At 37.1% G+C, this 15,848-nt stretch overlaps 1 protein-coding gene across 1 annotated transcript in view; it reads right to left on the bottom strand.

Moving 5' to 3' along the window:
• Positions 1 to 7,999: 7,999 nt before the first annotated feature.
• Positions 8,000 to 15,848, bottom strand: part of Egfl6 (EGF like domain multiple 6) — a 58,324-nt gene continuing 50,475 nt past the window's right edge. The window contains exons 10-12 of the mRNA XM_077106978.1: positions 15,095 to 15,196; positions 13,650 to 13,915; positions 8,000 to 8,305 (exon numbers count right to left, since the gene is read on the bottom strand). Of these exons, the coding sequence (XP_076963093.1) occupies positions 8,195 to 8,305; positions 13,650 to 13,915; positions 15,095 to 15,196 (479 nt within the window). The 3' untranslated portion in view covers positions 8,000 to 8,194. The remainder of the gene's footprint in view (positions 8,306 to 13,649; positions 13,916 to 15,094; positions 15,197 to 15,848) is intronic.

The following is a 15,848-nucleotide window of genomic DNA, read 5'->3' as shown; positions in this document are numbered from 1 at the left end:
TAGCGAGGTTTGTTGAAGTACTCTGCAACTTACCCTTTCTGCTTTCTATCAAAAGACAATTAAAGACAGTGCTCAGCTAGATGCTGATATAACTGTGGATGTAAATGTGAATAGTTTGTTTAACAGTAATTAATCCAACACGTTTATTGCATAGTAGACGTTCTTTAAATAGGTGCATCCTGAACTTCTTATCTGTACACATTTTTTGCCTGCAAGGGTTCACTAAAACCATCCTTTGCTGATCCCCTACTGCAAGATAATTTGAGGCAAAGGTGGATTGGATGTTGTTCAGAAAGCAGGGTGACTGTGATTGAATAATGTAATAAATACTTGGTCATTTTTTTGTCTTTGGATAATGTTTATGTTTTGTTACTATTAAGACATGATAACAAAGGAGTCTTGTTTTTGTTGTGATCCATCACTGTCAGAGAATAGCCTCATCAGATGTTGATGTTCTGTGAAATTATTTATGTTCCATAGGCTCAGCCAATTTGGTGCTGTCAGGAGTTGCTTTTCTCTTTCTCTCCAGTCTTTAAACTACTACAAGGATAAACTGTTTGCTACTTTCAACTTTAATGCAATTTGCACTTGAAGATTATTTTGCTAAAGAAAAAAATTATAATTTGACACTTGTTAAAACATGGTAAGGAAGACTTTTTCCAGGACCATCTCTAGATATAGGGACTACTGCAACCAGGTCCCTGTGCCCCAAATACAGCATGGATAAGTGAAAGTTTATAGCCAAGGAAAGCAAGGGAACAGTGGCTGAAAAACTACCAAGAGAAAACATTAGGGGTAAGGGAGATTCTGGCTAAATTGACCTAATAGGATTCTTTCTGGAGATAGGCCAAGACCAGACATAACCTAGGGGAGGGGTTGAGGAGAATGAGGAACTGGATCAGATACTGAATGTGATCAGACATTGGGGGTAGGAGGGTCTTGCAAAACTGACTTAGCAAGGCTCTTTGCTCAAACTAGGTCTTAGAAGGAAATCACAGTTTGGCCTAGGAGAAGTTTCAGTAGCCTGATTATATTTTGGCCAACAAAAAATCTTTGTCAATCTTTACTTTGGCCCATTAAAAGAAAAACTGTAGACAATTTAAATTTAACATATTTCATTTGAGAAAGAACTTGTGATTCATGAATTGGGCAATGCTGAGATCCAGAAAAGGGTGAGAGAACTCCATGGGCAGTATCTATTAGAGAACAGAAGTAAAGTACAGAAATAGGTTGGTTGGTTATAGCTTCACATTTGTCTTCTTTTCTTTCTCCATTGTTACTTTTTTGAGTTCATTTTCTAAGTAGTCTTAGTCCCCTTTGGAAATACCTGGTTAAATATTTGGAGCACTATAGGTCTCCAGAACAATAATCTTTGGTTTTGAACAGTGACCTAGAAGAAACCTTCCTTCATGATTAGATTTGTAACATTCAATCTTAAAATATTTAATATTTGTCAAAAAAATTGTACTGGGCTGAGGATGTGATTCAGTGGTAGAGCACTTTCCTTAACATATACAAGGCCCTGAGTTTGATCCCCAGCACGAAACAAGACAAAAAACTCCAATTTCATTCAAACTATGAAGACTCAAAATAAAGTGGTTAGTTTAGAAACTAGAAGTCACTTTAAAACTATCAGTAGAACCTTGTGCAGTACAATAACCATTTTCTCATGAATTCTGAATTTAGGGAGGAGAAGAAATTAGGCAAGATTCTAAAAGACAAGAATAAAAATGACCCAGGCTTTCCTCTGGTGTGAAGAAAAAAACATTATGTCATCTAAGAGGCAAATTATGGTTATTGTGTAGTCCTGCCTTGCCCACTACAGTTTTCCACATGTGGCTAATTACATTTAGATAAAATTTAAAAATCAGTTCCTCAGTTGTACTAGCCAAATATCAAGTTCTTAGTAGTACTAGTGGGGACCATATTAGATAGCACAGATTGAGAACATGTCCAAATGCTGTAGAAAGTTCTGTTAAAATAGTGCTGGTTGGAATACAAAAAGGTTGCTGAAAAGTTCTTTTGGGCAATTTTAAGTAGACTATAAAAGTATTTATATGATAATTTTCATACATACATATAAGTTTTCCAGACCTTTGTTTTAAAATAATCTTTTAGCTGTTCTGATACTCTAGAATTCTCTTTGATAAATTTCCTCTGGTACAGCAGAAACCATTTTTCAATTCTTATTAAGTCTCTGAGTGGTGATGTTGATATTTTGAGCTCACATAAACAGCCCTTTCCTGAAAATTCCCTAGGAACAGAGGCAAAATCCCTTTATGGGTCCTCTCCAGAATCTAATGTTACACATTACTCAGGGAACAGTTACAGATGTTTTCCATGGAATGAAGTCAGAGAAACTACATCTTTCTGGGTTCTAAGTTGATGACTGATAAACACCAGACACAGCACCAGACATAGGACTTAACTGGGGATGTTCTTATAGGTCACAGAATATAATACATGGGATAAAAAATGAACAGTTTCTATCAAATCACAGGAGTTACAGAATGTCAGGAAACATAATGAAAAAGCATAGAGTGTAGAAACAGAAATAATGTTTAAGTTCTGAAACATATACCTCAGACTTATATAGGTGCAATGGCAGAAAAGTATGAACACACCTAGAATAAAGAAACTCGAGGGAAGAGTTAGTTTCTGCATAGATGAGGCAAAGATCAGCTGGGGGGGGGCAGGATTAATTAAATGAATGATTCTTCACCAGGAGCAGGGGAGGGAGGGTATATACTAAGCATCTAGGAGAGCTTTTGTTAAACACAGAATCCAGCCTTTCTTCAAGCTGGGCAGGATTGGCGGGGGTAGGGTAGGGAGGGAGACTGGATTTCTGATTTAAAACCATTTTTTCCCTCCTAGATTAAGGATTCTTCACTTTAAAAAATTGTGTAGGAACCTCCTTCATTGGTATAGCCTTTTACATTTAATTATCATAGATAGATGCTTAAGTTGTGTTTTAGTTCACCTTTGTTGAGGAATAACTTAAACATAGTAAAGCACACAAATCCATGTTACATCTTGGTAAAATTAGATATATATCCAGTTATTCATCACCTAGATTAAGATATAGACATATCCTCTACAGGGCTTCCTCTGTCTTCCCCTTCTACCATCCAAGGCAACTTCCATCTGACCTCTTTCTCCATAGCTTAGTTTTATCTCTTTGGGATAGATCAGTATGGACTCTTAGTGTATGTACCAGTTTGTATTTAGCTTCTTTCACTCAATATTATGTCAATGGAATTCACTCCGTTGTGACTTTTTATTCTGTGTAGTATTGGTCTGTATACATCTTCCATAATATATCCATTTTACTGTTAATGGAAATTTGAGTTGTTTTCAGTGGACTATTATGGATAAAGCTGCTATGAACATTTTTATTCTGTCATTTGGTGGATATATACACTTATTCTTGATTATATACCTTGGGATGGAATTGTTGAGTGATAGGGTAGATGTATGTTTATTTTAGCCAACATTACCAAACAGTTTTCCAAAGTGGTGGTTCCAGTTGATACTCTAATCAGCAAGGTATTAGTTTTAATTGCTTTATATGCCCACTAATATTTGGATTGTCAGTCCTTTTAATTTTATCCATTGTAGGGTGAGCTACCTATGTTAGTGTTTCTCAACCTTTGCTACATATTAGAATCATCAGGTGAACTTCTAAAACTCCTAGTGGCCAGGCTGGATGTTTGCTGGGGGCCCCATCCTTATCCATTTGCTGGTTCAAATGATGCTCTGTCTGGTTGACAGGATAGTTGTCCTGCTTTTGGTGGCAAGTGTCACATAGACTTTCTCTGCTGGGTCACCTCACCCACAGGGCAGGGTCTTTCCAAGACAACTGATGCCTACCTACATGCTTGATATGTATGTAGGCCATGGGAAAAACCTAGCAGCTCTGCTCCCACGTAAGCCCCAGAAGAAGGGGCTGCTCCCTCCGCAGCCTGTCCCATTGCCATTATAGGCAGTCTTTTACAGCTGTAGTTGGCTTCTTGATTATTGAGTTTTCCAGGAAGAGTCAGGCACCATTCCAGACAGAGTGACCTGTCCATCTCTCTAAATGATTCTCTCAATGTCCTCCTCCACCTGCCTTGAGGAGGGGCAGGAAGGAATTTCTAGAACTCTAATAATATTCTTTCACTCTTGCCTACATAAGCTGAAGAAGGGTGAGGAACCATGGATGGCAGAAGTAGTTTTGGGTTCATCCTTTAGTAAGCTCTGTGTTAATGGTCTAGCATGTCTCTTTAGAACCAGTGGACACTTAACATTGTATTCAGCTTTGGGGCATTGTATGAAACTCCAGGTTGGGAAAAGTTCCATTTATCAAACATCATCTTCTTTTTTGCACTTTTTGTTCATTTTACTCATTTCTGTAGAATGTGAGTTATTTCTACCATAGATTTATGGCAACAAAATTAGCAGACAAATGACAGGACCAGTAAGTCCGGCTTCAGTCACTTCTTGGTGCATATCATAAAATGAAAATTCGGGGGCAATGCAACAGCATTTTTACTATTGTGTTGCTAGGGATTCTTCAAAAACCCATTTAATCAGAAAACTATAGAAAAAGTATAAAAAGAAGTGAGACACAGGGATGCTAACTCCACTCAAAGACTTTCACCTGCCTACTCAATGGCCTCTCTAATTGCTATTAAGAAATTCAAGCTGAGGCTCACCATCTGGGGTTTGGTTCCTCCAGCATGATTCACTTCCAGGAAGAGTGCAGATTGCCAGTGATCCTGATGTGTGGATAGCCCCAGGAAATGCTTCACTTCATTTTGGTCCTTGGGCTTTTTAAAGGGGATCATTTTTTTAAACAGCAGTTCATCAGAACAGTGAGTTATAAGTGCTGAACCACAAAGCATTGGTACAAACTGCTTCCTTATCTTTCATTCTTGCACTGTGTTGCCTCATAGCTCTTTTTCATGGACCAACACTGTATGCACCGTCCACAACCTCATTTTAATTGGAAGGTTATGGGTACTCAGAGAAAAGCATGAACTTACAAGACACGGAGGACAGGGAGAGAAGAGGGAGCAAGAGAGGCAGAAGACAATTCTGTAGGTTACTGGTGGCTGCCAACCACATGTTCATAGGCCGCCACAAGGAGGCGCTGCTGACTCTGAGAGAGCATTTAAAACAATAGGTGCTGCAAGTGAAAAGTGTCTGACACTCTGCAGGAGAGCTGAATGACTGTAGCTTGGACTCATCTTAGGAGGAAAAACACATTTAAAAGGAATTCTGGATAGAAAAGGGGGATGTAGAATCTTTTAACACTACTCAGAAAGACCAATAAGTGCAGTGCAGAGAGTTTCAGACTCCTGAGCAAGTGGGACCTTTCAGCTCTGGGGACTGTTGCACATGTAATCTTGCTATCTCAAGCCCAATTCCGGGCAGTCCTTCCTCACACCAGGCCAAATTCTCACCACTGTACTTCTGCCTCCTGAGACATAAATTATTTATAAATTGTGTTACAGAATTTTTAATGTACATATTCATACTACAATTTTATGAAGCATTGATATGATGTTTAAAAACATCATATCAAGAAGTAGTCCCATCCTCCACATTAAAAAAAAAAAAGAATCCTTATTTATGCACATGTACACAAATCCTTAAGTTCATGATACCTTACCATTCTCTAACCAGACAGAATGAAGATGCATGCACACAATACCAGGGCACTTTGAATGGAGAAAGAACACAGCTATTTGGCATATATGATCATGGTCTGATGGAATGAAAGAGAAACATGGTTGAATTCATTTAGATGAATTCAAGCCCCAGAGGGAATTTAGAAAAAAAATCTCACTTAAAACCACTGTACTGAGATAAATTCACCAACATATAATAAAAAAGATTCACCAACATACAATAAAAGAAGTTTTTAACATAGAATGTGCCCTTCATTTCTTCTTGGAGAGTAACTCAGTGCTTTGGACTGCCATGTCATAGCATTCCATCTTCCACAAGAACTTGATTCATTCAAAAGGATGCTGAATAATCATTAGCCAATTTACCTTGTCAGGTTTCCAAGGCACTTTAAATATTCTGAAAAGCAGGAGTATTGACACAAAACAACCCACTGTAGGTGCAGAGTATCAATTATAACATGTTACCAAACTCTGATAGTTCTCCCTCAAAATGTGGAAAAATTTCATTCCATGTTTGCTTATTTTGCAGAAGTTAAATCACGTAACTGCTATTTTATGGTTTGATTGAATTTAGTCTGGAAAAATAAGTTCCAGAAAGCACTAGCTGCTTTCACTCAGACAAGGTGAACTGTAGCAAGGGTGAGAATGTTATTTGTAATATTGTGGATCAATAAGGAGCCAACATTCCTATCCAGTTTTTCTAATTCATTCTTTTATCTAATGGATTCCAGAAAGCTAAGAGTTTAATGTTGGGTGGGTTGGGGTGAGTCTCTTTGAATGCCACCCCCCCCCCCCCCGATCTTCTACACAAAGGCAGTGACTGCTTTTGTTTCATACTGTCTTTTCAAGGATATTTGTATAATGAACAGTCTGGGAGAATAGAGACAGCGCTTTCTTTTTGGAGGGCAGATTTGGTTCTTGGCCAAGACAACTGCAAAGTTTGAACAGGTTTTCTATGAGCCCTTTTATAAGATTGGGGGTTTCCTAAACTCAGGGTTACTCAGCTGTGACACAAGCCCATTGTGTATAATAATGTCCAGTAAGATCCACCTCTCCGTTGCCTCATCCCTGTGACACTTGGTTCAATGCCTTCATTGCTTTAGGTGACAGCAGGCACAGATCTGGGGACCCTTCTATTTGGGAACCATCTTGGACCTGTTTCTGATACAGAATCTCTGGCAGTATACAGCTGCTTCTCCACTTACCATGGGGTTATACTCTTGAAAAAAACATCATATGTTTAAAAAAAATCACAAGTAAAAATACATTTAATAAATTTCATCTACCAAACACTAGAGCTTAGCCTAGTCTACCTAAAATGAGCTCAGAACACTTACATTAGCCCACAGTAGGGCAAAATCTAATAGCAATTCTAGTTTATAACAGAATGTCAAATATCTCATGTACAGACACAGATGAGTGTTTTGTAGATATGATAGGAAGTGAAAACACAAAGCACAACATCTAAAAGCCACTGGCAACATAGCACGCTATAGAGATTGGGTTTTTTCCTCTTGTGATACCGGGGATGACTGGGAGCTGTGGCTCATTGTCACTACCCTGCATCACAAGATAATATCCTACTGTATATCCATAGACTGAGAGAAATTCAAAATTTGAAGGACAGTTTCTATAGGATGCATATTGCTTTCATACCATCATAAAACTGAAAAAAACTTGAACCATTGTAAGTTGGGGACTGTGTAGTCATGTCTCCAAGGAATATACCCAGGATTCATTACCACATAAAACTATTTTTAAGTTCAGAAGAAAGGAAATAGAAAAGAAAGCATAAGTCTTTTGTTTTTCAGTTCTGCTTCTTGATAATTTACTTTTAGGTAGTTCTCTGAGGCCTTCAGTTCAATAATTTGTGTTATAGTTATGAGGCCTAATGAAGCAGTCATCTTTTCCCATAATACTAAATAATTTTAAGAATTTTAAAGAGCAAAAAGCATTTCCATAGAGAAAAGAATAAAAACTACATTTTCAGAAAAGCAATCATATACACAGTGAGCATAATCAACAACATATTTTCTTTCTTAGAAAAATTTAAACCATGACACAAGTTGATTGTTTGGACACACAAAAAATTTAAACATGCAAGTTAGGCTATGAAAGATCAGCTTGAGCCACTTTGACAAAGTTTATGTTTAATATCATAGTTTCTAATAAGCACCATAGAAGTTAAACATTTCTCTGTTCTTTGTGGTTGTTGTGATTCTAGAAATATTGTATCGAGAAGTTCATCAACTCATGTTATGATATGCTACATCAGAGATGAATTGGAATTTCTATATTTTATAATATAATGTAGAAAAATTCATAAATGAATGAGAAGACACAGAAGTACTATATTCAAAGCAAATATTGGCAAATCAGTTACAAAGAAGGCATCTTAAAATAATATTTCAGTTGGTGCTTTACAATTTTTCAGCTTGATTTCTAAAATGGGGTGTGTCCTACAAATACAGAGAACTGACATAAAAAGCCAAATAAAAAGATATAAAAGACAATAATAACATTCAACCTTCCACAGATAAAAGACCATCTGGACATAGGCCTGAAACCAGCAAGACGCCATCCACAGCAATTTCGCCACTTGTGCCCTTGCCACGTTCTGCTTCAAAAATGATCTAATAATGGAGAAAGAATAAAACATTACTTCAAAATATTAAAAACAATGATATAATCCAGCTATTTAACAGTTATTAACAAGAACTAAACTCATGTGTCCATATTACATAGTAAAATATAAAGGATCCTGGAAAGTACCATAAACTGAGAGGGACAAGGTTTAAGAGGAAATTTCATAATTCCCATTTAAAGAAAAGAAGTGAAAACAAAAGAATTCGTTTTCTTTATAAAAACCCATTTAAAAGGAATTTGATATTCCTTTCAACATCTAATGTAAAACTATTTGGTTGAAAGACCTGTAATCCCAGCGACCTGAGAGGCTGAGGCAGGAGGCTCACAAGTTCAAGACCAGCCTCAGCAACTTAGCAGGCCCTAAGCAACTTAGTAAGACCCTGTCTCAAAAAAAAAAAATAAAATAAAAATAAAAATAAATAAATAAATAAAATAAAATAAAAAATAAAAATTAAAAAGGGCTGGGGATATAGCTCAGTGGTAAAGTACTCCTAGTTCAATTCCGAGTAATGTCTCCCTCCAAAAAAGAAAAAAATTGCTTATGCATTTGGAAATTGTCTGAAATATTTTTCTCATGTGTTGAAATGTGTTTCATAAGATGCTACAATCATTTTTATTTAAGAAATTTATTCGTAATCAAAAGAGAAAGAAACTTTTTTTATTTTAGAAATTTCCAATGTATTGAGAATAGAGGATGAATACTAAAAAGAATTATCTTCAAATTGGATGCAAAATGACAGGAAACTCACTTAACAAAATTAAGGACACACAGTGACTGTTTTATATTCACCCACTCATCTAAACACATTTTCAAATAAATATGATTAGAATAGATATTTGCTGAATGAATATTTATAAGTTTCTTTAATATTGTAATGCTTTTAAAAATAGTTTGCATTGATTTTATAACCAGAAAAAAGTACCATACTTTAAAAACTCAATAATTATAAAAATAATGCTAGCTCTAATTTATGGAGCACCTATTCATTATAATTCACTCTAAGGAGGAGTATATCTCCCTCACTTCCCATATATCTCCCAGAAAGAGGGGAATAGGCTTAGTGGAACACTTCTCAGTATTAGAAATATGCAGATTTGGAGGACAGAAAGATGATTCTGATTCAAAGACAATTAAGGTTATCCTGTATCAAAAGCTTTTAAGAGAAAAGAGCATTTAATTTGGAACATGTTATTCTTCTTTAAAATGATACACACATATATTATGTCAAAATGGAATTCAACAACAGCTTAAATTAAAATTTAGTTTGTCCAACATGGGTATGACTAAATTAAAATATGTATTCATGTGGGAAGGAAAATGTAAAATATGAAAACATTCATGTCATTGTGATGTGATTAATAAATCTTTACTTTTTTCAATAAAGTAATTTCCCTTTGCCTTTTCTAAACATTTAAAAAATAAATTCAAATTTATAGAAAATTGACATTTCAAAGAATGATCCTTAAAGCATCATGCTCACAAGAATGGCATCATGCAAATAGTCACCATTACCAACAGCATCTTTTTTTGCTTTATAAACGATCATGAAGCAGTTTTCAAGGTGACAGAGATAAAGCAACTTAAAGTTTATTGCCATCACTGTATCCAGCTTTCCTAGGCTCTCCAAAGAGAAAAGAGGATACCTCAGGAGGACAAATGGGAGTGTCAAGAGTCTGTGAATACCAATTCCCAGACTGCTTGCTTTTGCTTTCAAACTGGGTACATTTTCTTAGGAACTGTTGGAAACAAGCTATTACTAAGCATCCAGAGAAAGTACACTAGATTTAGAAGTGTTTTCTTCTGTTTTCATCTCAGGAGGGAGCTTCTTTTAGGAAGATATCCCCTTTGGGTAAATTTTTAAAAAGTAAAGATAGGCCAAAAAGCAGATGGCTCACAATAGCTGCAGTGGGCAGGATAATGAGGGTGGGTAGTCTGCATCTTGGGATATGGAGTCTTTTCCATCACTGAAACCCCTGGCTGATATCCCCTGGATAACTAAAAATAAATGTCAGAATAATTATTTGTCATAGTAATTTGTGTTTGCTTTTCACTTTTTTTTTGCCTACCTTGGTCCAAAAACACTTAGGTAGGCTTTTAGTGTTCTCTTTTATTAAGGAGATTTGGGATATAATGATCAAACTCAAACTTTTCTGGAAGATAAGGCCCTTCCTGATGTTTGTTCCCCAGAATGGGAGATTGAATCCAGGGCCTCACCCATGCTAGGCCAGCCCTCTACCACTAAGTTACACCACCAGTTTTTTTGTGATGTTGAGGATTGAATCCAAGGCCTTGTACATGCAAGGCAAGCATTCTACAAACTGAACTATATCCCCAGCCCACATTACCAGCTTTTAAAATTTTGAGACAGGGTCTCACTAAGTTGCTGAGGCTGGCCTGGGGTTTATGATCCTCCTGCCTCAGTCTCCCAAGTAGCTGGGATTAGAGGTGTGTGCCACCATGCCCAGTTAAGCTTAACCTCCTTGAGGAGTTTATATTAGTAGAAGGTGGAGGGCCAAAAGGTGAAGCAGTGATGGGGAGAATTAAGGATTATCCAGAACTATGAAGGCACACCATTGCTTTTCCGTAGCAGAGCTCTGAGTAAAAGATGGCTGTCTGATGTTCCACAGTAAAAAGACTCAGTAAAGGTTTCTGTGTCCCAGCCTGGCATGGTAGCTAAAGTGATAAATGACTTGAGGGGTCACATGGATGCAGAAAATATGGGTACCCATGGATCCCACAATTAAATCAAGATGTCTGTGGCACTTTTAGCCTTTGGGAAGCATAGCCCATCCTAGAGAAGGGACTCCCTTGTGAGCAAGTACCTGAGATGGAATTTCTTCCCAGACTAACAAGATTGGGCTTTGGATTCAGATAAAATTTTATTTAAAGAAGCAATGCAGCTTATCTTATATGCTCAAAATTATGGAATAAAAGTCACCATATGTTACAAATATCCATAGCCAATATGACATGCTAATCTGGAATACATGCTTTAGATTGAATTCTTCAGCTTCTCCAACTTCCAGTATCCCCCACAAAGGTTTCCCACAGAACTGAAAAATTCAGGACACAGGTGCTGAGGTGTGAGCATTCCTCTCAACCAAGCATTGTTATGTTATAGTGTGATGGCTGGCCAGGTTCTTTGGAAGCATGTTTTTAATATGTGCATTAAAAATCACTGTTTGATGATGAATCTACCTCAAGCTACCATATTATATAACAAATAATCCCCAGCACATTAATTCAGTCAACATGGAGGTCATTGTGAATATTGTGCAGAGGCATAGTTCAACATTTCAAATGGGTATGTCCCATATATATCATGGCTCAGTGACATAGTCCCCAAAACATGCTATGAACACAACAATATAAACATGTGGATTGGATTTGTGTTGATTCAAATGCATTGTGATGAGAGTAAACTTGAATTGTTGTGTGTGTCAGTTCTGAACAAGCACTGGCTGCTTTTCCTTCAGAGGGGAAGAGTGATTCGAAAATTCATTAACTAGGGACCAACATACGCTTTCATTATAGTCACATCTTATGAGACATTTTTAAAATAAGATATTCTGTTTTAATTAAAACGTGACAAGTAAATGAAAAGATGTTAAATTTAATGTCTGACACTAGGGACTAGGCTCTCTGGTCTGATGCATAATGCCAAGAAATATGCCTTTACTTACATTAATCATCATCTTTCACAAGCAAAGTATTAATTAATTTCTAATTTATGGATCTACTAATTGTTCTTCCTTTGATCAACTCTTTATATACCTTCTAGCTTGCACCCTGTCTTATCTTTTTCCTTCTCAAGTTGACCAAACTTTTCCCCATGGTCTACAGTGGTTCCCTCTAGGCTCTGTTCCATTCCCTCCTCATTTCTCTTTGATGCTTCCCTCTAAAGAAACAACTCCTGAAAAGGCTCTCTGTTTGACCAACTTGCTCTAAAAACTCGGTTTCCTTTTCCACTACACAGAGAAGAATTAACTCAGCAGGTCAGGGTTGTTCAGATCCTGCACATTCTAAAGAAAGTTTGGTCTATAGCTGGTTCTTGGGAGATAACTTCTAAGCCCTTGGAATATCCTACCTGATTAAGTTTTCTTTCTTCTTGGTATTGGGGACTCAATCCAGGGGCATTTTACCACTGAACTAAATAGACATCCATTTAAAAAATTTTTATTTTGAGACAGGGTTTCATTGAGTTGCTTAGGGCTTCACTAAGTTGCTAAGGCTGGCCTTGAACTTGCAATTCTCTCACCTCAGCCTCCTGAGTTGCTAGGATTACAGGTGTATGCTACTGCATCTATCTTATCCTACCTGATTAACAGTGCCTTTGTTTACCTGGGATCTTCGGCTAAGCCAGATGATTTATACTAACAATGTGATTTATGGTGGGGGCCTTGGGTTTCATGGTAGCAAGTTGAAAGACTAGAGACTAGATAACTAAGGACAGTTATTCTGTGGTAACATGGGCACAGTTTTAACCCATAAAAACTTTGGACACCAAAGCTTGTGTGAACTTCCCTGGTAGGCAACACTTTGGGAGTGTTGTCACAAATGATTACTGGGAAAATTAAGAGCTTCCTATATGACTCTACTGGGAAAGGAAAACTACAAGTTTGTGCCTGGGCCCTCATGGATTCTATACTATGTGCTCTTTCCCTTCGCTTATTTTAATATATGTAAGCTGTAATTGTCACTAGAATAGCTTTTATGAGTCCTATGAGAACTTATTTTAAGAATATTTTTTTAGTTACAAATGGACAATGGACACAATGCCTTTATTTTATTTATTTATTTTTATGGAGTGCTGAGGATCGAACTCAGTGCCTCACATGCTAGACAAGTACTCTACCACTGAGCTACAACCCCAGACCCTCTGTATGAGAACTTTTAAGGGATCATTGAAACCGAGGGTGATCTTGGGGATCCCTGACAATAGCCACTCTCTCAATTCAGTTAAAACAACATTCAACAAGTCATTTTCTGGCTTCCATCTGTTGTGCTAAGTTCTGCAGATAGAATGGATGAGAAGGACAACTTTGATACATTAAGGAATGCATAGCCTAGTTGGGGAGGGAGCTGGTAAAGAAGAGCTGAACACTAACAGGTCATTGCCACAGAATGTGATATCATTCACAAGTATCCTCATTAGGTGTGTTGATTAATCACCATGCCTGTTCTGCTCTAGAATGTAAGCTTTCTAAATGGAGGGGAAATTCTTATTCATTTCTGTATCCTCAGTGCCTAGGCACTCTAGTAAGTGTTTTGTTTGTTGAATCATTGAAAAAAGAATGTAAATATTCAGCTTAATCATTTTTTCCACTTACACTTTTGGTAGTATCAGTCCCTTGATACAACTGAATTTTCCCTGTCTTCCACCTTTCATCCTCACTCTTGGTCTCTTCCCATGCTAGGGCATTGTTACTATTTTTCACAAACACTCGAAGTTTCCCTATTTTGTCTCCAGTCAGTCGATAATCAAAAAGCAAGCATAAGTTGTTTTGGGGTTGCAGGTCTGGGAGGAGAAGTTTCAACCGGCCAATGTTCTTCTTGTGCCCTGCCAATGCTGGAACTGCCATATAATAGCCAACAGCTTTAAAAGAAGAAGAAGGTAAAAAGGCATAGTTAGTGAAGCCATTATAAAGGGTTTGTCTATAATATATAAAATAGCTATGAAAATGAACAAGAGCATGCTATAGGGAAGGCTGATATCATTTTTGAAAATAGGAACAAATTTTACATGCTAAAACAGATTTTAGAGATTACACAGTTGAAATCCTTTGCTATATGGAGAAGAAAATTGAGGGTCAGAGCAACTATGCTTGCCCTGAATCTTTAGCAATAGTCCCACTTACACAACTGTTCTAAAAAGAATTCTTGTTAGTGGATATCCAAGTTTTCTGACTGTATGTGAGAGCTTGAAATGAAAGATCTCAGGGAGGAATTAGACCCAAGGTAGGATCTAGAAGGATCTTTTAACTGAAGTCTGAGTCTGTACATCCCTGAATAAAAAGTCGGACTGGGAAGGAATTGGAGACCATGAGGTGTAATGGTTGTCCCTAGTTATATAGGCGACCTTCAGGAGACAGAGGTTCAGTATGTACTCCAAATGAGAGCTGCAAGCCAAATGCTTTACCCAATGGGAAATTAGGGTCCATCAATAGTGTTGGAGTACACAGTGGAAAGGACAGGAAATCCACAGCTTGGAGCTGAGGTTGAGCAAAATTCAAGGGCAGGTGGTCAGAAATAAATCCTCCAACAACAGAATGGAAAGCTTAGTCCAAGAGTTCAGACTGCTAACTTGATACTCATCAGGTTTTTGATGCTTTGAGCAATAGCTCAACTAAAACTCCAGGTTTCAACAGAGGTCATATTTCCTTTTGAGATGGATTTCCCCTGAAAACACAAAACAAAACTACAGAGCATCATGACTGGAAAACTGAGAAAAAGGAACAACTTCTTTCTGCCTTTTCCCCAATACCCCTAAACATGAATCCTATCATTATCTTCTCTTGGAAGCAAGAGGGTAAATATAAAAGAAGTTTTCTGGAGCATCCTTTATGAGGGCAGGTGAGTGGAAAAGGGATTAAGGAGGGGAATATATACTGGACCAAGTTAATCATCCATCAGAGGAGACCTCAGAAGGTCTAAAGGTTTCCAACAATGACAAAACTCTGACCTAAGGAGTGACAAGAATACTAACCTTCCATCATTGGAGCAACTTATTTACTTTTGCCCTATTGCAGAACATGCAAGAGTCAAATATAAATACCATTATCTCGATCAGCAGGTTTCCAGTCAAAATCATCTTCTCTATCTTGTTTCCAGTCACAGACCCCATGATCAAAGCTGCAATCAGCTGAGATATTTAAATCTGCCAAAAAAGCATATTTCACAAACATTAAGAACATTAGAAAGGTAGCTAATATTTAGAGCTTTGGAAGGCAATGCCATATTTTCAGTTGCATAGAGTATAGATCATGGCAACTTAAATGCCCTTGGGGATAATGTCTAGCCAGACACCTTTTTTTAAGTTAAATCTGTGACACCATTCTTTACAAATTTTGTTGTGATCTTAAAACACAATAAAAACACTAAAACCACCTATTTAAAAAAATAAGTAATGAGCAAAAACCCCGTGAGCAAAGCAAAACAGGGAATATAACCAATTGTTCATAAAATTCAGGCCTGAAAATAAATTCTCTTCTACAGAAATAAACAACTGAAGAGCTTGCCAGAACTTTTCAGATGATTTGTGGAATAGTAAGTTTCATGTAGTACATGACTCACTAACATTCATTTAGCAATAAATATATAAATCATGTTTTTTATTTACTGTATTTTATGTTGTTTTCACATCTTGGGGGACCTTGAAGACCTAGGGAACAATTTCCCCCTTCCCCCTTCAGAGCCAGCTAATTCCAAGATAGTAAACACTTTATTTGAGAGCATGCTTCTCATATGCAAGCCAATACCCTCTTTATCTAACTCTTATACACTGTTATGGTTTGGATCTGAAATGTCCC

This window comes from Callospermophilus lateralis, chromosome X, assembly GCF_048772815.1.
Source record: "Callospermophilus lateralis isolate mCalLat2 chromosome X, mCalLat2.hap1, whole genome shotgun sequence".
Lineage (NCBI taxonomy): Eukaryota > Metazoa > Chordata > Mammalia > Rodentia > Sciuridae > Callospermophilus > Callospermophilus lateralis.
This window is presented reverse-complemented; position numbering and strand designations above follow the sequence as displayed.